This window comes from Tricharina praecox (genome assembly GCF_024521635.1).
Source record: "Tricharina praecox strain CBS 144465 chromosome Unknown BZA05scaffold_10, whole genome shotgun sequence".
NCBI classification, from domain to species: domain Eukaryota; kingdom Fungi; phylum Ascomycota; class Pezizomycetes; order Pezizales; family Pyronemataceae; genus Tricharina; species Tricharina praecox.
In genome coordinates this window covers 645,629-671,479 of record NW_026250412.1, presented here as the reverse complement: position 1 = coordinate 671,479, position 25,851 = coordinate 645,629, and the positions used below count along the sequence as shown (strand labels likewise).

At 53.8% G+C, this 25,851-nt stretch overlaps 9 protein-coding genes across 9 annotated transcripts; 3 read left to right on the top strand and 6 right to left on the bottom strand.

Annotated features, from left to right (window-relative positions):
- Positions 1–515: 515 nt before the first annotated feature.
- Positions 516–5,294, bottom strand: BZA05DRAFT_473540 (clustered mitochondria-domain-containing protein). Its single transcript, XM_051488072.1, has 6 exons — positions 4,972–5,294; positions 4,764–4,832; positions 4,607–4,659; positions 2,739–4,529; positions 2,484–2,687; positions 516–2,429 (listed from the first exon to the last, which is right to left on the bottom strand). The coding sequence occupies exons 1-6, from the start codon at positions 5,000–5,002 to the stop codon at positions 744–746; spliced, it is 3,834 nt and encodes a 1,277-aa protein (XP_051340069.1). The 5' UTR covers positions 5,003–5,294; the 3' UTR covers positions 516–743.
- Positions 5,295–6,193: 899 nt separating this feature from the next.
- BZA05DRAFT_336872 (uncharacterized protein) lies at positions 6,194–8,586 on the bottom strand (the record flags this gene model as incomplete). The annotated part of the gene is made up of 7 exons (XM_051480828.1): positions 6,194–6,763; positions 6,818–7,076; positions 7,133–7,507; positions 7,567–7,609; positions 7,646–7,734; positions 8,003–8,122; positions 8,177–8,586. The coding sequence occupies 7 exons, from the start codon at positions 8,584–8,586 to the stop codon at positions 6,194–6,196; spliced, it is 1,866 nt and encodes a 621-aa protein (XP_051340068.1).
- Positions 8,587–9,930: 1,344 nt separating this feature from the next.
- BZA05DRAFT_396208 (inositol phospholipid synthesis and fat-storage-inducing TM-domain-containing protein) lies at positions 9,931–11,108 on the top strand. Its single transcript, XM_051483511.1, has 2 exons — positions 9,931–10,824; positions 10,881–11,108. Exons 1-2 carry the CDS (start codon positions 10,054–10,056, stop codon positions 10,983–10,985), a joined length of 876 nt encoding a protein of 291 aa, XP_051340067.1. The 5' UTR covers positions 9,931–10,053; the 3' UTR covers positions 10,986–11,108.
- Positions 11,109–12,395, bottom strand: BZA05DRAFT_396205 (S-adenosyl-L-methionine-dependent methyltransferase). The gene is made up of 2 exons (XM_051483510.1): positions 12,035–12,395; positions 11,109–11,978 (listed from the first exon to the last, which is right to left on the bottom strand). The coding sequence occupies exons 1-2, from the start codon at positions 12,233–12,235 to the stop codon at positions 11,139–11,141; spliced, it is 1,041 nt and encodes a 346-aa protein (XP_051340066.1). The 5' UTR covers positions 12,236–12,395; the 3' UTR covers positions 11,109–11,138.
- A 119-nt stretch (positions 12,396–12,514) lies between these two features.
- Positions 12,515–13,729, top strand: BZA05DRAFT_396202 (putative ARP2/3 complex 20 kDa subunit (p20-ARC)). Its single transcript, XM_051483509.1, has 4 exons — positions 12,515–12,736; positions 12,818–13,144; positions 13,228–13,353; positions 13,422–13,729. The coding sequence occupies exons 1-4, from the start codon at positions 12,734–12,736 to the stop codon at positions 13,473–13,475; spliced, it is 510 nt and encodes a 169-aa protein (XP_051340065.1). The 5' UTR covers positions 12,515–12,733; the 3' UTR covers positions 13,476–13,729.
- A 102-nt stretch (positions 13,730–13,831) lies between these two features.
- BZA05DRAFT_30436 (dynactin p62 family-domain-containing protein) lies at positions 13,832–16,007 on the top strand. The gene is made up of 3 exons (XM_051480327.1): positions 13,832–14,255; positions 14,341–15,129; positions 15,186–16,007. Exons 1-3 carry the CDS (start codon positions 13,942–13,944, stop codon positions 15,754–15,756), a joined length of 1,674 nt encoding a protein of 557 aa, XP_051340064.1. The 5' UTR covers positions 13,832–13,941; the 3' UTR covers positions 15,757–16,007.
- A 1-nt stretch (position 16,008) lies between these two features.
- BZA05DRAFT_30437 (uncharacterized protein) lies at positions 16,009–16,736 on the bottom strand. The gene has a single exon (XM_051480328.1). The coding sequence runs from the start codon at positions 16,541–16,543 to the stop codon at positions 16,118–16,120; it is 426 nt and encodes a 141-aa protein (XP_051340063.1). The 5' UTR covers positions 16,544–16,736; the 3' UTR covers positions 16,009–16,117.
- Positions 16,737–16,929: 193 nt separating this feature from the next.
- Positions 16,930–18,772, bottom strand: BZA05DRAFT_372663 (uncharacterized protein; the record flags this gene model as incomplete). Its single annotated transcript, XM_051481710.1, has 4 exons — positions 18,689–18,772; positions 17,919–18,658; positions 17,355–17,855; positions 16,930–17,213 (listed from the first exon to the last, which is right to left on the bottom strand). The coding sequence occupies exons 2-4, from the start codon at positions 18,322–18,324 to the stop codon at positions 16,930–16,932; spliced, it is 1,191 nt and encodes a 396-aa protein (XP_051340062.1). The 5' UTR covers positions 18,325–18,658; positions 18,689–18,772.
- A 4,596-nt stretch (positions 18,773–23,368) lies between these two features.
- On the bottom strand, positions 23,369–24,070 carry BZA05DRAFT_30388 (uncharacterized protein). Its single transcript, XM_051480326.1, has one exon. It carries the CDS (start codon positions 23,856–23,858, stop codon positions 23,406–23,408), a length of 453 nt encoding a protein of 150 aa, XP_051340061.1. The 5' UTR covers positions 23,859–24,070; the 3' UTR covers positions 23,369–23,405.
- Positions 24,071–25,851: the final 1,781 nt, after the last annotated feature.

Here is a 25,851-nt window from a genome sequence, read left to right as displayed (position 1 = left end):
CGCAGGCCGAAACCCCAAGCTTCGTTTCCGCCGCGCAATAGACAGCGAGTACATATGTCCGGAAATCTTACAAGTAGTCCAGGAGTCGGGACATCAACGGGTGCTCTGGAGGATAGTATGATAGCTATTCCTTCTGCCGCCCCACAGCACCTCCCAACTTCTAAGCCCGCAGACCGGCCGACTACGGCTCTATCTGGAAGGGCAATAGGTACGTGACACTTTGAGCTTTCATCCTTATCCGCAGCAAGCACGCGTCCATAAGTGAGTAGAGTTATACATTCTTCTCCAGAGTCCAATCTCCAATCTCCATCATCAACCCACTCCCCAGCTGGCCCACCCACATACAACCCAAGCAAGCAAGCAAACCCACAAAAAAAAAGAAATCTAGAAATACATGCGGAAATAAACAAATCGAAAGAACTTACAAAAAAAAACCCCCATTCCAAAAAGATAACCCAACCCCAATTACACGCCATCAGCCCCACCCCCACCCCCACCCCCACCACCCCCATTCCCCCCAGCACCCTCCGAAAAGCTTTTTAAGGTATCCAGAAACCCGTTCATATCCGTCCCTAATGTACATGCCCCACCACCCGTCCCCACCCGTCCCAACCAATCCATCCATCAGGCTATACACAGTTTCTTTTAGACGCCTAACCAGAAATACTTAGAAAAAGAGAAAACAGGAAATATACAATATTCACGGCGTGATAAATGGAACTTCTGACGAGCTCTCAGACTATTTACTTCCTCGATGAAGCGCCACGTCGCTTGGGGTTAGCCTTTCCAGTGATCCTCTTGGGCTTTCCCTGGGTCTCGGCACCCTCGATGTACTTGAGCAGCTCGTCGATGCTGCGACTGTCCATTCCACCCATGCCGGATCCAGTAGTAGCCGAATCGGCGAGGCGGCCGGTGGAGGAGACAGTGCCTTGACCAACCTGCGACTGAGGTTTCACAGACATGGTGACGCGGGGCTTCATGAGTCTTCTGCGGGCAGCGGTTTCCTTGGCCTGCTTGGCGAGGGCGACGGCGTTCTGTGTCAACTGCTCAAGCCAGTTCTCAGCCTCCTTGGTGTTGCGATCATTGGGGCCGAGCTCGGCAAGGAAGATGTTGTAAGCATCGCGCATGCGGTTAACGGAGCCCTTAGAGTCGTTGTCAAGAGCGAGGGCTTGGGCGAGCTGGAAGGAGAGGGTGGCGGCGTTGGCAGAGGTCTTGCCGAAGATGTCCTCGCAGACGGCGAGGGAGGCTTCGAACCATTTGCGGGAGTCGGTGTAGTGCTTCAGGGCCTGCAGCATTACAGCGGTGTTGTTCATGGTGGTGACCGAGTCTGGGTGGCCGTCACCGTAAATGACTCTCCAAAAGCCGAAGGCGTGCTTGATGTACGCCAAGGCAGCCTTGGTATCACCGTTGGCATGCTCGAACAAGCCAAGGTTGAGGTAGTTGAGAATGGTTTCAGTCGAATCGACACCGAGGGTTCGCTCCGAGACGATGACAGCCTTGCGAGCGAGTTCGACGGCAGCAGCCTTCTCGTCGAGCTGGTAGTACAGCATAGAGAGGGTGTTGTAGACGCGGGCAACCTCGGGGTGGAGCACACCGTAGATCTGCTCATGCAGAGACAGAGATTCAAGCAGAAGTTCCTGTCCGAGCTCCTTCTGGTCCTGGATGATCGAAATACGACCAGCTTCAAGAGCCTCCTCGGCCAACTGGCTCTTGGAAGAAGAATCCTTGACAAGGGGAACAATGTTCATGATGTCCTCGGGAGAAAACGTCGTGGTGGGTCCCTTGTAGACCGGGCTCGAGGCTCCACTAGGTACAGAACCCTTCTTCTTGTTCTTACCCTTTCCGTTGCCATTGGTAGCGGGAGCGGGAGCATCGTTGTTGACCTTGGAAGTCTCGAGCTTAGCCGGACCAAACTCATAGTCCTTGATCTGGAGCTGAAGACCAATCTTTAGAGCAATCTCACGGAGCATCTGGAGGTGTTTAATACTGGCTTCCCAGTTCTCCTCAAGCTCGTAGCGGAAGCGACGTTGCACCTCCTTCTGGATCTGGGCCCGAAGACTCTCAATGGTCAGACTCTCAAAGCTAAAGTCGGCGTCGTGGTAAAGCTTCCACAGAGCCTCGTCTTTGACGACCTGGGGGCTGGGGTTGACGGTAGCACCGAGGAAGCAGTTGAGGAAGTGTGAGATAGCGTACGCGGCCAAAGGGCCGGGAAGTCCACGGAGGAGAGCGTTAAGAATGTGCTTAGCAGCACGGGCGATCATCTCCTGGACAGCCAAAATCTTGACAGAAGCAAGCTTGGAGCCCTGCTCGATGGCGAGAGTGGCGAGCGATCCGAGGTAGCGGATGTTGATACCACGCTTGTGCATGAGACGAGTGAGGGAGTGACCGTCCATTGGGGATCCAACGTCGCCCTCCTTGAGGTCCTCAATCTGCGAAAAGTCAGCGATAAATCACCAAGAACTCCTAGAAGTTTCATGACTTACCAAGCCAGGGATGCACTTCTCAACCAAGAAAGCACATGCATCTTGGACATCTTTCTCGTCAGCCGCCCACTGTGCCTTCTCCTCCTCAGTCTGAGGTTCCTGGCCGCTGCACACATCTGCGTTGAGAGCGAAGTCGAATCCAGAGATGTCAATGCGGTCGTCCTGAGTCTCCGCTTTCTTATCCTCCTCATTATCTTCGATCTTCTTCACAGCATCGTCAGCGTTGTCCATTTCCCGAAAAGAAGAATGACCCACCTCAGCAGTCTCGCCCTCCTTAGCCTCACCCTCCTTGGCCTCACCCTCCTTGGCCTCACCCTCCTTGGCCTCACCCTCCTTAGTCTCACCCTCCTTAACCTCAGCCTTCTCCTTGTCCGCCTGGTCTCTAGCCTCCTGGCGAGCCTTGACCTGGGCACTAACGTACTCCCTCATCTTCAGCTTCCAGAAAGCTTCGACAAGCTCTTGTCTGAGGACAGCCATCTTATGAGGGTAGCCGGTTGGGTCATCGACGCCCTTCCAGTGCTTCTCAATGAAATCGATATCCAAAGGCGTGATACGGTACAAGTCGAGAACGTATTTCCGGCCATCAGTTCCCAGCAGACCCTTGGTCTCAACCGAGGCGACAAGGTCGTGCTTCTTGCCCTCCTTGTCCCAGACGGAGTGGGGCTTCACGCGCATGGCCTTGCTCATCTTGTCAAAGAGCGGCACGAACTCCTCGTTCGTGGCGACAATGTCCTTGCCCTCAACTCCACCGTAGTCAATCTGGCTCTGGCCTTCCTCACGCTGGCGGAAGATGCCGGGGACAATGCTCTGCGCGACCAAACGACGTCCGAGGTAGTCCACAACCACGGTTCCGGGGGTCTGGAGGCCGGGAATGTCAAGAGAGTTGACAGCCTTGACACCCATGACGTCCTTTCCAGTAGCTACACGGGCAGCCTCATCACCACCGTCGCTGGTGAACGTACCAACACCATCGGCACCGTGTGAGAAAAAGATGTTGTTGTACACGTAGATCTGAGCATCGCGGCCCTCGGTAGGGTTCAGGGGAGCGATCTCGCCCTTGGCGATCAGGACGGCACCACGAACAGCGGCTTCGGTGTAGTCGGCGAAAAGCTTGGACAACAACCGCTCACGGAAAACGCGCTCCTGGACAGAGTCCCTTGGCAACTCCCTAGTGGACTGGAACTCCTCGTTGAAGTCGCGGAGAGAGTCAACACCCTCGGCGCCTGCGATCAAGTATTGCTCTTGCGGACGGGCCAGGTCGGCAGAGTGTGCCTTGTGCTGAGCATCTGCGCCGGGAACCAACCATGGAGACGCGGGAATGGCATTAGTGGGTCCGAAGGTGATCAGAGGATCTCTGGTGGAATTGAACTCCTGCAGGGCCTGGAACTCCTTCTCGAACGATGGGCTTATCATGCCAAGAAGGGTCACCAGAGAGTGTGCCTGCATGGTCTTGGGTTTGGTTCGTGGTGTCGGGTCAAACTTCTGGCCAGTCGAGTTGTTGACATAGAATCCGGAAACGTGCGAAGTGATGTGAACCTGCTCTCCCTCCAGCGTAGCGCACTGGATGTAAATCAAGTGCCCCTTCTGTCTGAGGTAGTATGGAGGGGGGTTCCATGGCGAGAGGCAGATACCCCTCACGCACTTGGGGGCCGTTGTTTTCGATGTAGGGGGCAGGAACTGGTCCAGCGACGCAGGGGCATTGAAATCATAGTTGCTTAATGGGTGAGAGGTGTTTTCGCAGACAGTATCGACGCCGTCAAAGAGCGCCATTCCCGCAGCAATTCCGCCGGCGGTGTCAATACGAGCCGACGCAGCGCCAATCAACTCTCGTGTCCGGAGAAGATGTATTCTAGCCTCCTTCTCTGTGTACGGGTCCTCGACCAGGACAAGCTCGGAGTTCGGCGCGATTCCGGGCACCTCCGAAAGTTCGACGTAGTCATTGATTCGCACCCCGTCGTGTTCCAGGTGGAAGCAAGAGTATTGGTAGGTGCCGGGGAGCTCGATGACCGACTGGCGGATATCTTGCACCTGTTCTTGGGTAGACACCTACGAATTGGATGCAATGTCAGTTTCGGCCCGTTGCCCGCAGGTCGCTTTGGGACATGAGATTGGATGGCTCGCACCATAATCTGGATCTGATGAGGAGCATGAGGTAGCTTGACGGCCAATTGGAATACTAAGACGATGATATCATGGGTTAGCCCAGTCGCTTTTCCCCCCACTACCCCGCAATGCCGTGGAAGAGAGGGTCGTCAATCGAGATCTCCAAATTGCACTCACAGTCCTGGACCGGGGGTTCCGGTGCAACTTCTTCATTTTGACTCGCATTGACAGCCTCAGCCGCGAGTTCTGTGTTCAGTTGTCCAAATTAGAACCAATTCTCCCATACCAAAGCATCGCACAAACGGCACTACTCTGCACACCCCACCACAAGTATACACCCGCAGTCACCAATAACTGAAAGCACACCAGCACTCATATAACTTACCGACATTGTTAGGTTCCTGTTGGTCGGCCATGATGTGCGGAAGAGTGCCGGCTCTGTGGTGTTTGTGGGAAAGGTGTTTTTGGGAAATAAGGTGTACAACCCGGAGGAGAGGTAGTGGCGGTCACCAAGAGTCTATTTGGTCAGAGCGAGGAGAAAAGGAAACAAGAAACAGCACAGTGAAGTGCTTTTTCGTAATAGTTCGTGGGGGGAGGTGGAACTGGCAGAGAGGTGAGGTTTCGTGAGAGACGAAGAGGTGTAGATTTGTGGGGGAGGGAAGAAAAAAACTTTTGGGAGTCGTCTGAAGAGTAAGCCGAGTTTGGTGGTGGTACTTGCTTCTGCAGCAGCAGGAAATCCCGGCTAACCGAGAAAACAATTTATTCCACAACCCCGCCATACCGACCATACCGACTATCATGAAACTTTTTCTCCGTCTCTCCGACCAGCGCACCGGTGGCTAGAACTAGAGCGAGAAGTAGATGGAGACCAAGAAGACGGAGACCAAGAAGACGGAGACCAAGCAAGCGGCCATTCAGCACGGATCCGAAATAGCCAGTGCACGGCGCGGTGGGACTGAACCTGACCGGCGGTACATACGGTAGAGCACACAAGGGCTCGGCACCGAGAAAACCCGCCACTGCTATGCTACGGGTATCAGTGCTTGATTTGGCAGTCGCTCGACGATCGCCAATGAGTTCGATCAGCTTTGTGGATATCCGCTCCACAGATCACAAGGCCACACAGATAGGTACCTACATAGATATATCAACCTCTACAATGTATATACAGTAACAGCCCCCATCTGTTCAAGTTACTGAAACCAATAACTCCCCTCCACCCTATGGTATTTCTATGTGCAGAAGAAAGAAAGATGAAATGAAATTAAATGAATGAATGAACGGCATGCAAGTATTTGCCGTTGGCGGGAATGTAAAAACGAACGAAACAAGAAGAAAAAACCCGCCCTGCTAGTAGGTTGCGGGGCTGACAAGCGAAAGCGAAAGCCCCGGTTTACTCTGCTCCCCGCTCGCAAACGACTTCCTCGATAATTGATGTGAATGAAACCTTGCCGCCGTGTCGAATGTTGATGCTTAAAGTGCGAAACGAACCTCCCGGATGTATGTGCTGAATGTTGCGGATATGTATACCGCTCATGTTGATCGAAAGTACCGCTCTAACGATGTCGTTGATACGCTCCTCGGAAGGCCGGTTCTGGACTTCATGTTTACTTCTTGGTATTACCTTCCTCATCATCATCATCATCGCCCTCGGTTTCGTCACCGTGAATTCCCTTGAAGCCCCTCGAGACGTCAAAAGTGAGGGTCTTGTCGGTCCGGCCCTTGGAGTCCTTGACAGTAAAGTTGTACTTTCCACCGTTCCACAGGTCCTTAAGGGTGACCTCGCGAGTTCGCCCCAAGCTCTCGATATCGCTGATCCTCTCCATGGTCTCTTCCAGAAATACCGCGAACGACTTGTCGTCAACGTTCTCATTGACGATGTCACGGAAAGCGTGCATCATCGGAACACTGTCGGCTCGGACCATGGCTTTGGAATCGATCGTGAAGATGTTGTGGTGGTCATACTGCTGTACGAAATCGGCACGTGTCATGATCTGTCTTGCTTCGTGCATTGGGATCGATGGTAGCTTTTCGGCGAATTTACCGTCTGAGCTTTTAGCACCCTCTTCGTTTTCTTTATCGACGAGGGCTTTGACTAGCAGCATGGCCGAAGACGCATACTTCTGCTGGTTCATGACATCGTCATCCATTTCCATACCTAGGATCCAACATTGGCTCTACGTATGTCAGCTACTCCAGCGTCTCTGCCGTGGGAGGGTGGGCAAACGAACGAGGAACCATGTCTTCTCGGCCTGGCAAATGGCATGGCATTTTCTGAGCATGTTCTCGGATTTCGCCACCTTAGTGAGAAATGCCAATCTGCCTCCGACAAGATCGTACACTTGACTGAAGAGCTGCTCATCCTCGGGAAGGGCGAATCTGGTCTTGCGCCTGAGCACTTTTAGTGCTTTAATGGCCTGCTGCTTGGATAGATCACGAACTGCGATCAGTTCCATCCTCGAGCCATATTGCTTCATCCGCTCATAGACCCTGTCCCACACATTTAGCCCCTGCTGTCAGCCTCGGACTCGTCCTAGTTCTCTTACCAGTAGTCATCGCTGTTGAAAACCATAGTAACGAGTCCCGCAGCAGCCCACCCCTCGGCCCGTTGTTGCAGCAGTTCCAAGAGATCCCTGCCGACCTCGTCGTCGTGGATCATGTGCATCCCGTTGATGATCATAACCAGCGGCTTTCCGGTCTTCTTCCGACGCATCAATGCAACCTTCTCCAGCTTGTTGAAGGCTCGTTCGATGTCCAGCAAAGCGGTGGTTTCACGTGGGCCTCGGATAGAGAAGAGGGATCCAATGTAATCCTCATGGAACTCGAAGTCCAATGCTTTCCCAAGTCGCAGCCGGAAGATCTCCGGGTCGGCATGTGCCTCCATCATCGAACACGCTTCTCCTTGGGTGCGATGCATGGCGCTAAAACGATCCACGTCAGCTCAGTTACTTCCTGTCCCACGCCAGGTTCCGAGAAATACCTTAAAAGCATTGAGGTTTTGCCCGTTCCCTGAAACCGGTCAGCTTCAGCTACTATCGCACAACAACACTACTGAGAACCAGCCTTCTCTCCAATGAGTAGATAGTAATGGCCGTGATCATTCCCATCGATGATATCGTTCAGCCTCGCCTGTTGCTTCAGCTCGACCCTGGACAGTTCGAGTCATCAGCAGCCATTTCCGTCAATCCGCAGAAAAAGAGAAGGAAGCACGGAACGCGACAATCTCTCCTCCGGGGAAAATGAGGGTACGCCTCATCGAATAATAATACATGGAGGGATAGTCAGGTAACGGGGAGTTTTGGGGAAACTACGGGACAAAGCTGTAACAACCACCATCGTCCTCTTCTGCTTCTTCCGCCTCTTCTATTCTGCTACCGCCGCCATCGCTTGAATTATTTAAAGGTTCGGAATTGTACCATGGGTCGTTGTGGCCTGCTCGGGCGAGGTTCAGCGCGGGATCGCCTTGATTGAAAGCATTGTCGATCTTCTGAAGCACGAGGTGCTTGTAGTATTTGTGGTATCCGTATCCCGCGAGTCTACGGCGCAACGTTAGTATCCCCCCGTCTCATCGTTTCCCCAAGCACGCATACCCGAGAATCGAAAGCGACGCAGCAGTAGTAGCCGCCGATTCGAACATCTTCCAAGCCGTGCCTGCGGTGTTGCTGTGAGTTCCTGCGCCTTTACCGTCGCCTCCCCCTTCTCCGGCTTCACCTGTTGCGTTCCCTCGGGGGCTGCCGTGGTCTTCATCCCCCTTGTGCTGTGTGTGGGGTTGCGGCTGTAGATCGTTTGCGGGACCGTATTGATAGTCGCTCGCACCGCCAGCCGACGGCGGCTGCGGAGGCCCGGATTGCCATCGTGATTGGAGGACGAGCGCTATCGGCGCTGTACGTCGCGAGGATTGGTTTCCGAGAACGTTGCTGCCATTCGTAGTGGAGCGTAGGATCCTCGTAGAGTTGGCCAAGGGCCGGAGGTGCCGTACTAGAGAGTGAGATAACGCCATAGGAGCTCAGGTGGTGACCGGAATCGTCGAAATGTCGAGATGTCGAGTTCGAGGGGGACGACGGTGGTATTGTAGGGAGATGAGATTCGCTGACTGGGCTGTGGGACTCGGGAAGCAGGAAGAAGACAGGAGGAGATTGCAATTGACGTAGGCCTAGGCAATTGGACCGCGCTTGTTTCAGAGGCGAGGCACGGCGCGCACTATTAAAATGGAAGATGAAACTGACGAACACGGACTTTTAGGAGGCGAGGCGGGGTGAAGAGCGCTGAAGAAAACGCTGAAGAAAACGTCGCACATGCAGGAAGTACTTTGTAGGTATTACTCTCCGGATGAGGGTAAAATCCCACGCCGCTTCTGTTTCTGCTCTCCCGATATGCATCGTTTGCCATGATGTGGGTGTTGGATTGGCGTCGCACAGAGTGAAGTGGGCACGCTACTCGGCGTTGCTGGATGTCGGAGCATGACACGCGTAGATATCCATGTGTATATCGATTCTGGAATTTCGAGCAGGGGCAAGCAATGGCGATGCTCCGTATTTACTGCAGAGAAATGGTCTTCAGCCCACGGCTTAGTTGTGTCCTCAATACTAATAGCAGTAGGAGTAGTATGTAGTACCAACACGTAGATGCCGTCCGACGGTTGCATAGTGGGCCTTGTATCCGGCTATGGCCAAACGATCCCGTACCAGAGACTGGCGGACTGAGCGGACGCTGTCCAGAGGAGCGAAGTCATTGTTCCCAGCTAAGATAGAAGCGCCAGTGGTCAGTGTTGCGGGTATGGCCGTGCAGGCAAGCAAGCTGCATGAATTTGGACGCGCAAGAGCTGCTGAGCTCCCTGGGCAGTCTACAAGAGCTGCAAGAACTGTGCGAATATTGAAGGGCTGCTCGCGTTTGTCCTGAAAGACCCAGAGGTTACTCCAAAGCCCGAGAGAAGTAATTCGATCCCGTGAGCCCCCATTTCCGCCGCTTTCACTGGCTTCACAGTGATTGGCAAGCCTTAAGCTGCGACAACTCCCCTATCACAGCACACCGGCAATCTTGCCGACCCACCTTCCCATCGTCTCAAGCATAGGAACGGGCACCTCCAGACTTCAGAGAGAGCGCTCACCAATCGTTTCGTACTGGGTACTGGAGATCTTCCGTGGATATGCGTGGGGTTGATGGGTTCAGCCTTGCATAAATTGTGCGGTGGTGGGGCCCGGCATCCGGAGTTTGCACGACAGGGATAGGGTTATCCGCCACATCGCCTCAGCCGACACCGCCACACCCGCCACACGGACACACATCCTACTTGTTCTTAGCACGTGGCTGCATCGCGTTGACGTAGGTCCTCAGTCCTGCTGCTGCCCAGTTGCCCGGTTCCGACTGGCACCAACAAAGAACGAAACCAAAGCCACGCCAGTTCGCCAACCACCTCAAAACCATCTCCTCGTCCTGCTCCAACCCTACGATACCATTCTTCCAATACATGATATCACGATACAATACATGCGCCATGAACCCATCACCATCACCCTTCGAGAAATCACCTACAAACGGCTTCACCCGCGAAAAAGACGATGCTGAGCCCGAGCCCTCTTTCCGGATGCCTCAGGCTTACGGGCACGGAATCCACTCCTCAACGAACGAGTACCTAGTAGCACTAATCTACCCGGCCACGCTCGCGCTCGCCTCTGCCTTCTACCTCCTCTCACCGTCGCCCAGCGCCAACGAGTCGTACTTCAGTCACAAAGGCAACTTGATCAATGTCGTCTTCGTAAAATTCGGGTGGTTCTGGACCACAGCCGTGTTCCTCCTGCACCTGTCCCGGTTACGCTCTTCGAGCAAGCCGAAGGCGCTCCTGAGATGGGTGCTGGCAACCGTCTGGTGGATCAGCGTCACCCAGTGGTTCTTCGGACCTCCGCTTATGGACCGGACGTTCTTGATTACCGGTGGTGCGTGCGAGGTGCTCCACAAGGCGAATGCGGATCCGAACGATAACGGGATGAGCAAGGGGGGGATGCTGTTGACTTCGGCGGCTTGCAAACTCCAGGGCGGAAGGTGGACTGGTGGGCATGATCTGAGTGGACATGTCTTCCTGTTGACGCACGCAAGTCTCTTTCTGTGGAGTGAGGTTCTGCCGGTTTTGAGCACGGATTTCTGGGGAGGTGTCGAGAGTGGCGCTGTTTGGGGCTTGCTCGGTATGTGGTGGTGGATGTTGCTCATGACGGGGGTTTACTTCCATACATGGACCGAGAAGGTGCGTTCCATTTCCCATGCCCCGTCATCTTTCGTTGTACTGACATTGCCAACCAGATCACCGGATTAGTCGTCGCGACGTTCGAGTGGGCTGCCCTTTACATGTGGGCACTCAAGTCCCTTCCCAATATCAGGATGCTATTGGGAGTTCCGGGTGTGTAGCGGGCAAGTTTTGTGTGTGATCGGCTTGATAGACACCAGAATTCGTTATGTATTCCACTCTACTTTTTACCCGCATATTTGTACAGTTTTCAATTCCATATTTCGAAAGTAAAGACATTTATTTTTTGTTCTTGTCCTTGTCCAGGGCATCTTTCAGCGAAAACTGTGCACTCCCCCTCTCCATCGGCTTCGGCTGGTTCTCGCCCTTCTTCCAACCAATCTGTCCACTGTCAGCAGCAAGATCTTCTGGATGATATGGAGCAAACCAACCATGTAGATGACCCTGAACGTCGCCGGCAGACTCCCATCCTCATTCCCATGGAGCGCCTTATAAATCCCCTGAGCAGCCATGAGCACATCCCGAGACACCTGCCCCTCTTTCCTGCCGAGGACTGCATTCCCCTCCCCCATCGCCTGCAAATCCAGCATAAGCGCAAACACGTCGGGAAAATCAATGACCACATCATCCACATCAATAGTCAGCAGCTTAAATCCCGCCTTATCCAGCAGCCCACCCATATCCCTCGTATCGGCCAGCGGGCTTACCCGCGGACTAACACCGCCCATCCTCTCCTGCTCGGCGAGCTGCAGCGACGTCCGGAGTTCATACAACGTATCACCGCCGAACATCGCCGCAACAATCGGCGCATCCGGTTTCAGCACTCTATTCACCTCCCTCAATGCGCGCGGGAGGTCATTGATCCAGTGCATACTCCCTGCCGAAACCACCGCATCGAAGCTCCCCTCATCGAACGGCAGCGACTCCTCATCCATGACCACGCGCTCCACGTCGATGTTGCGGTTCCAGTCCGCGTCGACGTCGCGGTACAGCAGCTTCTCCGAGACCTCGCCGGCAACATATTTCTCCACCCGGTCTCCGACCTTCTCGCCCGGCTGCCCCTCCCCATCGCCGACCGGAAGCGTAAGTGCCCGCCCGATGTTGCAGGCCCCCGCGCCGAGGTCGAGGATGCGTGGGAAGCGACGGTTGATCACCTCTAAGCCTGTTAGCCTCCCCCCCAGCACTGTGTGGATCCCAGGATGGGACGGACAAGTAGGCGCTCGACGAGATCGCGGGCGACGTGGTCGCGCAGGTAGTCGGTTGTTCGTGAGAGCGGGGAGATGGCGGCGCGCTGGCGTTGCAGGAGCTTGGTGTGGCGGTTGAAGACTTGGAAGGCGGGAGTGCCGGGGCCTGGAGAGGCGGTAGCGAAACGCCGGAGTGGGAGGTAGGAGAGTGGGCGGAGGGGCGGCATGATTGTGTCGTGAGGCGGCGATTGAGACGGTAGGCACCGGTGGTGAGAAAGTCGTTAGTTGGGCTTGTATGTATTACGTCATTGGGAATTGAAATGAGGTTGTCAATTCATCACTCGAGCGGAATGGAAAGTTGTTGCCTGTTGTTCCATAGTATCGTTTCCTTTTTGCACATGCAAACTCTACTCTAAATCAATCTTGGAAGGATAGGATACTCGTTCTTGGACCTCCAAACCGAGAGTGCCCATCGAGCAATACCAATTCCATGATGAACCATAAAACTGTATCCTTTGAAATAAAGTTCACCGCTCGGGTTGAAGACAAAAGAGCGACATAGCCTGAGATGGACGGAGATACTGACTTCCGATATCAGAGTGATAATCTATGATACGGTGCAACAGTCTTGGCGCCCGGCGTCTTAGCCGTTCCACAAGCTCTCCACCTCCGCCTTGTCGTCAACACGGTGGACCTCGACAACACCATCTCTTCAGCCCGCAACCATGGTACGCACCTTCCCATCCGCCCATTCCCCATCTCCTCCTTACCCCCAGCCCGTCATTAATCCACGTTTCTTCACAATATAGTCCCAATCACTGCGTCCGTACCTAAAATGCGTTCGGTCATCCCTTACGGCGGCCATCTCGCTCTGCGACTTCGCCTCGCAAACAGCGGAACGTCACAATGTGCCCGAGATCGAAGCCGGCAAATCTCCGGAGGTGCTGCTGAATCCTCTCACCGTCTCCCGCAACGAACATGAGCGCGTGCTCATTGAGCCGTCGATCAACTCGATCCGTGTTTCCATCAAGATCAAGCAGGCCGACGAGATCGAGAATATCCTTGTGCACAAGTTCACTCGGTTCTTGACGCAACGTGCGGAGAACTTCTTTATTCTGCGGAGGAAGGCGGTTAAGGTGTGTGATGCTGGCAGTGCTTGGTGACGGGGATGATGATGGGGGAGTGAGGAGCGATTAGCTGACGATGGGGGAATTTGAAGGGTTACGACATCTCGTTCTTGATCACCAACTTTCATACCGAGCAGATGTTGAAGCACAAGCTGGTGGACTTCATCATCCACTTCATGGAGGAGGTCGACAAGGAGATCTCCGAGATGAAGCTGTTTGTGAGTTACCTCCCGAGCTCGGACAAGCTCCCCACCATGGGTCGGGCTAACCGGTGGGTTCCGTACAGCTCAATGCGAGAGCCCGTTTCGTCGCCGAAGCTTTCCTCACCCCGTTCGATTGATTGCGCGTCGGAAGGTCGGTTGGCTGTGGTGGGTTGGAGCTCGGGGGATGGTGACGGTTCTGTGTATCGGCGTGACTTATACCTATTGCGTAATAACGGGTGTGATGCTGCTGCCTGTTCCTCTGTCTGTTTTGCCAGCGTTCGTTGTGTTCTTATATATAGACAAAAGGGTGAAAGAGATGAGATGGTCATTGGTTGCAAGATAGCTGCTGAAGTACCCCCGCCCCACAACGCAAAGCTCAACATCTTCCTGGACCCTGTTCTCAACCCCACATTGTCCGTGATAACTCGGGTACATTCAAAGAAGAATAAGAAGAAAACCCCTACGAAAGAAACCTACCCTGCACACAGGCCAGGAACGAGTTTGTGCGAGACAATGCGGGCAGTTTTGACGTTCTTGGCATCCCATGTGTGACATTAGCTTACATGCCTCCCTTTCCATCCCGCAACCTAGGAGCAACCCACCATGAACTCTCCAAGCTTCCCCTCAATATTCATCGCCTGTCCCTGCAGCGACAACGTCGGACAGCGTACGCCGGCACGACTCCGCAACTCCTCGTCGGCCGCAGACGCCGACTACGCCGAGGAAGAAGAAGACGCCTTCAATCCACGCGCGGCGCGCTCAACATTCTCCCTCTTCCCACTCGAAAATCTCCTCTTCTGCGAAGACTGCAATCAGGTCCGATGTCCACGATGCGTCCTCGAGGAGATCGTATGCTACTTTTGTCCGAGCTGCCTCTTTGAGGTGCCGAGCTCCACCGTCAAATCGGAGGGAAACAGGTGGGCCTCTCTCTCGCCCCTCCATCCCCCGCCAACACGTAACGCGTGGATAGATAGCTGATGCACGTGTGTGTGCGTGAGACAGGTGCACGCGCAACTGCTTCTCCTGCCCGGTATGTACTGCGGCAATGTCAGTCACGGCCACGGGCGAGGACAGCACCGGGCCGTTTATCCTGCTGTGTTCCCACTGCCTCTGGTCCTCCGCCGACATCGGCATCGATTTCGAAAAACCCACGTCGATCACCGTGCAGCTGGCACAGAAGCTCCGGCTCGCCAATGCCGCGGCGGCTACGCTCTCGTCGCCAGATATGCTGTCGGCGAGTTCGAGACCGCTTTCCCCGATGGGCGCGGGTGGAACGTACCTGCGACCGCCGTCGCCGTCGATGCAACCGCCCGATCACCCGGACGACGCCGAGTACATACGACTCAAGGGGTTCTACAATCAGCAGAAGGTGCAGGCTAGTACGGAGGACTATCCTGGTGGCGGATCTCTCACACGGCTGATTGGGTTGTACGCTGGAGGGGCTGGCGCAGGGAGGTTACGCGGTTTTGCGGGGATGGGAGGAGGAGGAGGGCCTAGGGAGGGCACTTCTGCTCGGAATAAGACTGCGTGGCGGGAGGCGGGCTCGCTGCGGATTGTGGACGATGAGTCGGAGCTGATCGAGCGGATGCGGGATGCTGGGTTCGGCGGGTGCACGAGTCAGGCACAGAGGATTGTTCAGTCGCATTCACCAAGGCTTCTGGATGAGCTCCGGCCGCTGGCAGCGTTGCTGCGGACTAAACGGTCGAAGCGGTGCCGATCGTGTAGACATATCCTCGTTAAGCCGGAGTCTAAAGTCGGTTCGATTAGACATAGGATACGACTGGTGGCTAGGTACGCAGTTGTCCTCTTCCTTCATCGTATATAGCATGATACTGACTGGTAAACAGTTCCTACATTCCCCAACTCGCCATCTCCCGTTTGGACCACAACCAAGTAAACTACCACAACCTGCAGCCCGGCGCAACACACCAATTCCTCCTGGCGGTAACCAATCCGCTCTACGACCCCATCAACATCACGCTCGCAACACCCGAAAAGACCCCTGGACGTTACCCAGCAACAGTGTACATCCTCTGTCCCGAATTCGAAGTCGGCGCCAGCACCGACGTCTGGGACGAAGCCCTGGGGCCAGAGGCCAAAGCCAACCCCAAGGCGTCCAAGGGCAAGGGCAAAAAGACGGGCCTCATGTCGACGATCTACGACAGCGGTAGAAACTGGACCACTGTGATCCTCGAGATCGTTCCGCCAATTTTCCCCGCCGGTGCCGAGCTCACGGAGGATGACTACATCGTCAAGGTCCCCATCTTGGTGCGCAGCGTGTATGAAACCGACATTGAGCGCGACGACGGGATTACCAAGGAGGGGAGGGAACGGAAGGAACATTCTTACTGGAGTGTGTTGGAGGTCGGGAGGATCAATACTACGCCCAGGAGGGAACCGGTGATTAAGTCTTCATGAGCTGGTCATGAGGCGGTGGGAGTGGCTAGATTTCGATTCATTCTGATGGCGCTGCGGTGGAATGGGTTGGGACGGGATGGGATGGAGGACGGAGTTTTAATACCAATTACTGTTATGTGCCCCCCCATTGTTTTTCGGGCCGGTGGATACTCCAACTTAGAGATATGTAGAATAGAATATCCTCCCCAGAGTCCAGCTGTGTCCGGTCAATGGTCGGTCCGATTGAGCGAGTACGTACTAGACATACACTTCGTGACGGAGTGCCTGCCTGCCTGCCGCCCACCTTAATCCGCAGCTGTATGTATGTAGGTACCCGCCATGCATCGATGTGAATGTGACCAGTGCCCATGACGTGGTGCCGTTAGATCTTCGAATTACAACTTCCTACAAAGGTACATATGTGTGTCTGGAGCCTTGGCCAAACAAACCAGAACAAATGGTACACGTGAGAAAGAAAAGTCCTAGATATAAGAATTTTGTTGAAATGGTCATTGCACATGGTAGGCAGCAGGGGGGTAGCGGAGGGCAAGGAGGGGCAGGGGGAGAGGGGCAGACAAAAATCAGACCGGACCCATAGAACCAACCAGGAACAAAGAAATCCACAAGAAACTCCTTTTAACAAAACCAAAAAAAAACCTAGGAATCCATTTTTTTTTAAAAAAAAATGTCTCTTGAAGAAGTGAAGTGTCAATAAAGGTGATAAGATGCCAGTTGTCATGTCCCGTTTGAAAGAAGAAAAGAAGAACAGTAACAGATGAAAACCTTGACGAAGCAACCCCCTTGCCATGATGAAGTACAAAAGTGTCCCTGGGGAAAAAACGACTTCCTTAAGCGCCAATCACCTGAAAACACAAAAAAGACACCGCCTCCCTCTCCCTCGTCCTCTTCAATCCTCCTCTCCGATAGCAATTCATTTTCTCGTTTCGTGTGTGACAATCAAAAGCATGCAACCCCCCCCATCAATCACCGAGAGAGGATGTGTCCCATCCCACTCCACTCCACTGGAAGACAGCAAGGAAAAAAACCAGACCAGAGTACTAAACAACAAAAAGAAACGTAGAAGCAAGAGATATTCAAGAAGAACCCCGAATGAACCCGTATTAGATGCAATGTAAAAAAGCTCAGCTCGAAGGAGTCTGACTCATCCTGCACCTGATGCATTGGATTCGTATTCTACTCGGGGCTTCCCTGGCTGTTCCTCCTCTGCTTCTCAGCCTCAAGATTCTCGTACAGTAGGTAAAGAGCCTTCTCGTTGCTGGGCGCCGATCCCGTGATGGTAAACATCCTCTCGCCGGAGTCATCGTGGGGCGCTTTGGCGATGCTGATTCTCGCTCCAGAGGCTCTACGGATTTCCTGAATCTTGGTGCCTCCACGGCCGATGATGCAGCCAACCATATCAGCAGGAATAGAAATGTTCTGCGTCTGGTAGTCATCTCCGTCCTCTCCCTGGGGAACAGCTCCAGGGGATCCATGGTCGCCACGGTCGTTGCGGTCGTTGCGGTCGTTACGGTCGTTACGGTCGTTGCGGTCGTTGCGGTCGCCACGGTCATTGCGGTCGCCACGGTCATTGCGGTCGCCACGGTCATTGCGGTCGCCACGGTCATTGCGGTCGCCACGGTCATTGCGATCGTTAAAACGCTGCGGCAGGCCGGCATCATTTCGCCTAGATGGAGTGGCATCGGAGAAGTCGGTTCCGTTTCCAGTTCGGGCATATGACCGAGTACCTCCACGCTCGCCGCGCTCTCCGCGCTCTCCACCACGCTCGCCAGAGTACCCCATTCCAGCCCTAGGAGGTGTGCGCTCTTCACCACCATTGCTGGGCGCAGATCCTCCACCCTGAGCACGGACAGCAGGGTTGTACAGAACAGTGCCGGAGCCCCTCTGCCAGTCGTCGATCAAGCATTTGCCGATCTCCCAGACAGCCATTCGGATGGCATTAGCATCGCCGGTGACTTCCACGACACGTTCGGTAGACTGGGGAAGCATTTCCTTCTGCGCAACCATGCGGGCGCCGGAAACATCCTGGATGTGCTTGATCTTGAGACCTTGACGTCCGATGATGGTGCCCATCTGGTTGTGCGAGATGAGCAGACGAACGGCTGTCAAAATACACCATGGTTAGCAAAGAAGACATGGCTAAGTAGCGAATAGGAAGGACATACGATGCGGGCCTATGGGAGCCGCGGTCATAGTGCTGGGGGGATTCTCCAACAAGGTCTGCGTAACCATAGCGTAAGCCCTGGCGATGCCCTCGAGAGCACCAGTGACGGTGAGCACTCGGTCATGCACGCCCGGCACCACCTTGCTGACACCAGCTTTGACACCGGTTTCGTCGCGGAGATCGGCCACGTTCTTTCCAGCCTTTCCAATGATCACGCCGGCCTCCTTCGAGGACACTATGGCGCGGAGGGTGAGGGGAGCAATGGCATATTCCTCCTCGGTGCGAGCACCTTCGTGTTCGCCGTCTTCTCCATGCTCGTCGATGTGAAGATTCTGGAAGTTGGCATCGAAAGCGGCATTATCGTCAATACCAGCGGATTCGTGATTCTCAACGGCGTCGTTGGACATGACTAGTCGTTGTATAGCGTTCGCAAAAGGTTGGGGGTGTGGCTGAAAACTGGGTGCGAGAAAAGCCAAGAGCTACGACGCGACGAAATGATCCTGTCGAACTGAAGTTGCTAGTCTGATGGGAGGGATAGGTAAGACAAGCGGGCGTTATTCTCTGAAAATTGGTTGGTGACGACAACGGAAACGGGGGGTCGAGGTGGTGGGGTGGTTGTGGTGGTTGTGGTGGTGGGGCGATACGAAATTGAGGACGAGGGGGGGAGGAAGGTGGGGGAGCTTTCGGGAGGCGAATAGGTGGGGGAAGGGAGGAGAGGGGGAGGAGGAGGAGGAGGGGGAGGGGGAGGGGGAGGAGGAGGAGGAGGGGGAGGAGGAGTGGGTGGTGGAGTTGGTGGTGATGGAGGAGAAGATGTGAAGACTTGTGTAGAAGACTGGTTGGATTCAGATGGGGAGGAGGAAGCAAGCGATTTGCGGCGGCGGTAGTTTAGCGGGAAGCGAACTCTGTCCTGGAGCCCTAAAAAGCCGTTACTCAGCAGCGATTGTCGCTTGGCACCTTTGAATTCTCTTGTCTGATACACGCCCTTGAAGGGCATAAAGAAAGTATTTATTTCAGAGCATTTCTAGTTACGACTGAACTCTTCTCTAGCGGAAGAAGACGAATTGCCATACATCAAAGTATGGAACATGTACTGCGTGTTGTAAGTTTCGTACTTCAGAGTGATTTTGAGCCTTCACATGGCTTGATCACCAAATTGCCATGAACACCAGAAAAGGAATACAACAGAAAATAATCTCGACCAACAAAAATTCCAACAGACAGATGGCTAGGCGGTGCAGCCGCATCCGGCAGTGGGATCGCTTTCAAGCCAGAAGCGTTATGCAAATTTCGAGGCAACCAGCACGCACACGCACAATGAAACGAGCGTATCACCGACATCGGTTTGTTTCGAATCAAAGCCCCCCCGCCCAGCTGCATTGTTCGTCCACCTCAGCCAGCCCATGCTTACTCCTCGGCGATGCCCTCCTCGGCGCTTCTGTGGTCACCTGATGGAAACACAGTAGAGTAATCATGCTCGTCCTTTCCGTTTCGCCGTGCACAGCCGTCCTCCTGCTAAAATAAAACACAAAAACAAACAAACAGAAAAACAAAGTGAAATACTCACGAGAGTAGCTCAACGATCTCCTCCAGATGCCTAGCCAGAGGTGTTCGCCGCTGCGGTCAGAAATATCACCGCATCAAAGACATGCAGTTGGAGACAACATTGGCAGCCCGGCAGAGGCAAAAGAATACAACCGGAGGGAGTTTCGGAGCTGAACCCTGCTGCTCATGCGGGGATTTACTGCAGCCCGAAAGTCTGTTGTGATGCTCCGATCTCGAGTGATTGCTGATGATCTCTGGGGCCCCGATGTGCAAACGGAAATACTTGCGTGCAAACAGAAAGTAAAGAGACAGCGGAGAGTCTGGAGAGATCATCGATGGAACTGCTGGCATACGGCTGGATACGTCTCTTGAACATCGCACCATGGGACCGTAGGATGGGTTCTGATGATTCTTTTAAGGGACCGAAGCCGCTTTAACGTATTATTCTCACTGATTCCGACAGGCACTCGAAATCCAGCGAACTCATTCAATTGTACCTTAATGAGCTTCGTGATGTTCAACCTTTCCGGTCACCACTTGCAGCTGTGCGCCGGTTGGGCCCCTCTCCGTCCGTCACTCGGCAGGATTTCACTCCACCATGGTCATAAGAATCCCAACAAAATCCGTCATGGTCGTTTGTCTCCTAGTTCAAGACATTTCCGATGTCCGACCACAATCGAAGCTGCATAAACACTCCATGGAACGGAAGATTTGATGGATGACTGCCCCCCCAGCCTTTCCCCACATCAATCGCAGACAACCATGCGTCAACACAAACTAGACAGTTGCCGGTACAACTGCTCCTTGTATTCACGATTTTTTTTATCCTGCATGGTCTAATGGCTTTGTCAACAAATAGGATGTACACGGGTTTTCGGTGATTTCGATTCGTCCGCTAGTCGAGCCCTACCAACTGGCCAGCGGGCTTTCTGTAGCTGATTTCTCGCCAGCCGTCCCATTGGCCCCGCCTCGGCGGTCTTCCGGTTACGACAAGTTTCACGACCTGATACGACAATACTTTCCCTCCTTTTCCCTGTTGTCTTGTCCGAGTTTTCCACCGAAATTTCTTCTCCACCTTGGAGCTATCCAATCAACCACTCCCAACGCCCCCCGTCGATCCCATGTCGCTGCTTCAACTATCTCTAGCATCCTGGGCATCTTGAGCTCTGTCCGCACCTGCTATTCATGTGTGGGCTTGATAGGAGACGGTCGGGCTGCGGCGGCGGCGGGGGCCGTCATATTCTGAATTGCGTTATGGAGCTGTCTCCGTGGGCGAGCCGCTCGCTGCGCCAATGACAATCCTGGATGTGTCTGTGTCTCTCTCACCTCATATGGGCAACGATGCAGCCAATGTTCCCTGGTCAACTGCCGAGCTGGATCAGCCAGTCGGTCTTCCAATCTCTGGGAACGTGTGGACGGATGCAGAGCCACCACTGTCCAGGCCCGCAGCAGCAGCAGCCACCACCCTATCCTTCCATCGTCCCACTCTAGCTACCCCCTCTCCAGATTCTGCATGGACACCAGCAGCACTTGTGTCGACATGTCCATACTGTCACAAGACTCCTTGCGCCCCGCCCCGCGAAATTCGTTCTTTCGGATCGCCGAAACACCAGCTCAGCGTACAGAACGCGAGACTACTGCACATGCAACACTGTACAAATCTGGTCCGACAAGCTGGTCAACTTCTACTTGACCTCCCTCTGCACTGTCGCCTGTCTGTCCCCTCCGGGGGACCAAGGGGTCTGCGATACTGACCCGTCCAAGTCACAGATTCTGCATCCCAGCGTTGAGTCCCGACCCCTCCTCTTTCGTCCCATCGAGTGTCTACCCCCGGACTGCCTCAAAAAGCCTCCTCTCCTCAGTGTTGCCACCGCGACTAGTACGGCACTCGATAGCTTGCAGACGATTTACCACCCCTCCCCCACGCCCCCCGCTCGATTTCTATGCCATGCTGAAAACCACCGCCGCTATCCCCACTTCACCCTGCAAGCTTCTGACGAATAGATGGAAGCTTGCCGCAGAAGTTATACGTATGATCGATGTCGCCCCACCCGCAAGGAACACACCTTCGCCGGAACGAACGTTGGGAGCCCGTACCTCGCCCCCGCCCCTTTCCACAGCCTGTCTTCCCACCTCTTTCCTCGGACGGCACCCACCTAGGTAGGAGTACTCACTCACTCCACAATCCGTCCAAAGTTCGCTACCATACCCGTGGTACAAATGACCGTCCAGTTCAATCCGAGGAACAACCCACATTTCGAAGGCTGGAAGGCTTGCAGAACATTCCAAGCCACTTCAGATGGCGCCCCGTCACCCTGGCCTGAGGAAGCTCCTTGCCCTAAGTACACTCTTCGGCTTCCACATCCACCTCCGTATCGTAGCAGGAGCAACAATCTTCGGGCTATCCAAAATTCCAAATGGATTATTCTACTATTACTCGAGTGAGATACTGTGAAATCGTCTTCCTTTCTCAGATTCCGAGCGGGATATATACCTATGTCGTTGTTACCAGCTTGTCACTGTTGACCTACTACATGTCTGCCCTGAATCCCTAAGCACGTGTCGCACATGTATTTCCCGAGCACAAGTCCTATTCAAGAAGGTTTAGCACCAACGATGTGTTTCTAGTGATGGAGATGAACGGCAGATCTGCAGTGCTGGGCCTACCTCTTCCCCTCCTAGTGCTAACACTCTTGCGCAAGAAACCCTTCCCACGCCGTGCTGGTGTGAGTGACATGTCGTGGTTGGGGTTTCGGGTTCTGGTATTGGACTCTGGAGGGGTTTTGTTATTGAGGCTGAATATACCTGAGCTACCTATTCGTACAGTTCCAAGCGTTCTAGCCTTCTGTCGGAGCTTAAGTAATTCCATCGTAACACGCACTCCATGTACTAGTCTCGGGAGCCGCGATACACATATCTTGTTCGGATTCTATTCACTCTCTCGTGAGTGAATCCCGCGTGTGTTGCGGTGAGATAGGTCGCAGGAGTGAATGAGTCTCGGAAGAGTGAATGAGACTCGCAGGGGTGAATGAGTAAATGAGACTCGCAAGACTGAATGAAACTCGGAGAAATGAATGAGTCTCGCGGGAGTGAATGAGTCTTGGAAGAGTGAATGAGCCTCGCAGGACTAAATGAAGCTTGAAGAAGTGAATTCTGCAGCTCTTGTCGGAACTTCCAACTTCCAAGCCTCCAAAGCCGAATGAGTCCCCACCCTCCATTCGGAGTTGCACGTATTCATAAGAATGAAGAAGTACCCAAGCTACCAAAGGACCACCGACTAGCAAACGATTTCCAGTACCTATTCGCATCTTGGAGCTCCCATCCATCCACCCATCCTCTTGAAACCTTCCGTCCGTCCGGCTAACCCTCGGGATGTGTATCGAGATGACCAGTTTGAATAAGCGGCCTTGGAACCCTTAGGTGCTCAGGCCAAGGAAGACCGGTTCTGCACTTGGCACTGGTTCCTTAAGCATCATGCCGATATACCCAGGGAGCCCGAGAGCTTGTCTGACTGCAACCTTTCCTTTCCGCGGTCCCGGATTCCAATCAGCAGCGGCATGGAAACAGCGTAACTTGCGGCAGTGCACTTGGGCATCAGAGCAGCGTTGAGTTTAAAACTGCTGCTGCACCCCCAACGCACTTCCGCGCGTTTGAGTGATCCATTGATCCTCACGCCGGTAGATGCAACCAATCCACGGGTACCCACATCGCTTAATAACGACACACTCCCTCCCTCGCTCCCGCCCCACCACCACCCTCGGCCACCATCCCCGGCGACCGCCCGCAAAGCCCAAGGAAACGATAGCTACCGTTATCTAGAAGCTTTCTTTGTTCCACCTTGCGAGATTCTTCCTACGAAGCAGCAGTGGTAGATCGTTCTGAAAACTGTATGTCTCGGTAGCCAAGTTGTGTGCCATCTCTCGAGTTCTCGTGGTCAGACAGGTAACTAGGTATTCGAAGATGAGGTGGATACTAGGGTGGGTGTTGAGAGCGGACATTGTCTTTGTGTTTTGAATTGTGTGTCGTATGTAGGTACATAAGTTGCTATTGTTGCACACGTCAGCCTCGAGAATCGAGATGCCACTTCGTATCTAGTGCTAACTATCAGTACCAATCGAGAGGCTCCAGGCCTAAAATCAACCTCAGTCCTTCGACCGCCAGTAGAACTAGCCAGATATGTTGCAGGGATATCGACCGCTACCCCGGCACCCGCTCTGATCGCGACTCCGCCCCTTCCCTTCCCTCTGTTCCTATCCCGAACCAGCCCGCTTTTACGGGGTCTGCGGCTGCACCGGACATGTGGTATCACTCGGTTGATCGATTGAGATCGCATGCTCCTTCCAGTATGTTTGTGCCGTTGCAGCACTCGGGATCGGCCAGATCGTCGCCGCTCCGACATAGGTACCCACTGTTTTTTTGCGATCGCAGTTCTTGAGCATGTCTTCTTTGGTTGCGCTATCACACACCGTCTTCTCGATCGGCGCTTCCTGGAACTCTCCACACTCAGCTCCTCCTTCAACTTGTTGATCTCAAACCGTTGACACGCTTCGGTCCCCGCAGCCTGCTCAACTGCCAACTGGATCGCTGCCCTTCCCCACACCCCAAGCTCTCACCGTGGTCCGTTCCGGATGAGCCACTCACTCTCTTCAGCAGCGTAAAGCCCTTCGGTATGCGGTACGCAGTGTATAGTTAACGCTCGCCGTTGCGGCGGACACGACTCCCAGATCTCGGAAGTCGGAACTTCTCAGGAATCCCTCGAAGGTTCTTATCCGCTATGCCCCCATGAGTTCGCCACGTTCCAAACACGGTTTGCTTCATGAATCATGATCGTACGGCCGCACCACATTTCCTTCGTCCTTTGGGTATATAGACGAACGGATGGACAACAATCATGGCCGATCACACGGACAGCGCTTACTCTGATGAGTCTACCCATTGGATCTCACTCGAGTATGCCGGGGAAATCCACAGCCGACGTCGACTGGCGACAATATGGGCCCTGCGCGGCTATTTAGTCAGCCATGGCTGGGAATAGGGTCCAGAGATGGGATGCTAAAGGATGAGATTGACGGGGGGAGGGGTACTTAACGGTCGGATCCTATCGACCATATGTACAGATCCCTCCTTCTAGGAAGCTCAATCACTTACCTAAACCCCAACATTCCTCGAGCTGCCATGTGAAAGCGTACGAAAGACAGTCGTACCTATTCCTTGGTCATGATTATGTATCTCTTCCATCAGGTGTACCTTCCGATGGATTCCGCCAAGTGCTCCTGGTGAGGATTTTGCAGCAGGGTTAACGCTGGAAGAGATGCGGCCCGAACGCATGCATTGGAGACTCGGAACCACCATGTTCCGAGCGAGTTTCTATGCGGAGGTTGCATCAGATATATAGATAGGGAAGTCTCAGACAGATAGTCCGTAGCGCGCCGAATGCTCGATTCCTTGCAATTGGTGGACTGATCGTTACCGGGCGCTCCCGTGTGGGTTGTCGAGAGATGAATTACCTACATACCCTTTCCTTCCGCTCTGCTCCACCCGCCATCTGTACATATTTTTCTTGCTAGGCAAATACCCCCATCTTTGGATGTTCTTGCTCCAATTCTCTTCGTCTATCGAGCGCGGGACCCTCCTTTCCGTTCTCCGGTAGAACTCTTGATACATGCCACACGAAGATGTGCTGGTTAACTGATTGGCTGGGAGGAGCAGGAAAGCTTTGAGCCTAAGTAGTGTGGGGCGGAGAGGGCGTAGAGTATACGTCGGTACTCTCGGCGTGTTTCGTTTTGAATGAATTTCCTTTGGCAGCCTCATTCGAATGATTTTCCAGGGTAGTTAATCCATAGACGATTTGCCTCAACCAACATCAAAGGCATCAAGTTCTTTCCCCACCTTCCCCCTTCCTTAGGGAAGTTCTTTCCTGGGGCGAGTGAGGAGGCGTCTATAGTAGAGTACTACCGTGATATCGATTCGGAGAGGGAAAAGGATATTTTGATTCCTCGAATCAGAAATAATGATGCCGCCGACGATGCTGCTGAATCGCATCGCTGGACACATAAAGCCATGAGGCAATTTTGGTCTGCGAAGTCAGGATTTTTTTTGATGATGTTTGAGCCTCGGGACACGACTGACAGGCCGACTTGTTCAACGAAGGAGCCACTTCCGGATGCGTAGTCGATGTAAGGTACAATTCTATATCCCCAAGAATTGAAATCACCGAAATTCGAATGAGTTCCCCAACGAATCTGAACTGCCGAGCTGCAGCCCACGATTAACGCCGCATGGTGGCGTTTCCCTCACCAAAGGACAATGCATCGTCGTGATAAAAGACCAATGATTGCTAAGCCATAGGGGAATACCCTTCGACACATCCTGGCCAAAGAAAACAAGCTTCC

Bases quoted from the DNA above. Each gene is read 5' to 3' on its own strand.
- BZA05DRAFT_473540 (XM_051488072.1), bottom strand. From the start codon at position 5,002: ATGGCCGACCAACAGGAACCTAACAATGTCG. The intron at 4,660-4,763 runs GTGAGTGCAATT...TCATCGTCTTAG, and splicing joins GGAACCCCCGGTCCAGGACT to TATTCCAATTGGCCGTCAAG. The intron at 4,530-4,606 runs GTGCGAGCCATC...TCCAATTCGTAG, and splicing joins CTCATCAGATCCAGATTATG to GTGTCTACCCAAGAACAGGT.
- BZA05DRAFT_396208 (XM_051483511.1), top strand. From the start codon at position 10,054: ATGATATCACGATACAATACATGCGCCATGAACCCATCACCATCACCC. The intron at 10,825-10,880 runs GTGCGTTCCATT...ATTGCCAACCAG, and splicing joins TCCATACATGGACCGAGAAG to ATCACCGGATTAGTCGTCGC.
- BZA05DRAFT_396205 (XM_051483510.1), bottom strand. From the start codon at position 12,235: ATGCCGCCCCTCCGCCCACTCTCCTACCTCCCACTCCGGCGTTTCGCT. The intron at 11,979-12,034 runs GTCCGTCCCATC...ACAGGCTTAGAG, and splicing joins ATCTCGTCGAGCGCCTACTT to GTGATCAACCGTCGCTTCCC.
- BZA05DRAFT_396202 (XM_051483509.1), top strand. The intron at 13,145-13,227 runs GTGTGTGATGCT...GGGAATTTGAAG, and splicing joins TGCGGAGGAAGGCGGTTAAG to GGTTACGACATCTCGTTCTT. The intron at 13,354-13,421 runs GTGAGTTACCTC...GGTTCCGTACAG, and splicing joins TCTCCGAGATGAAGCTGTTT to CTCAATGCGAGAGCCCGTTT.
- BZA05DRAFT_30436 (XM_051480327.1), top strand. From the start codon at position 13,942: ATGAACTCTCCAAGCTTCCCCTCAATATTCATCGCCTGTCCCTGCAGC. The intron at 14,256-14,340 runs GTGGGCCTCTCT...TGCGTGAGACAG, and splicing joins GTCAAATCGGAGGGAAACAG to GTGCACGCGCAACTGCTTCT. The intron at 15,130-15,185 runs GTACGCAGTTGT...ACTGGTAAACAG, and splicing joins AGGATACGACTGGTGGCTAG to TTCCTACATTCCCCAACTCG.
- BZA05DRAFT_30437 (XM_051480328.1), bottom strand. From the start codon at position 16,543: ATGGCAAGGGGGTTGCTTCGTCAAGGTTTTCATCTGTTACTGTTCTTC.
- BZA05DRAFT_30388 (XM_051480326.1), bottom strand. From the start codon at position 23,858: ATGTCGGAGCGGCGACGATCTGGCCGATCCCGAGTGCTGCAACGGCAC.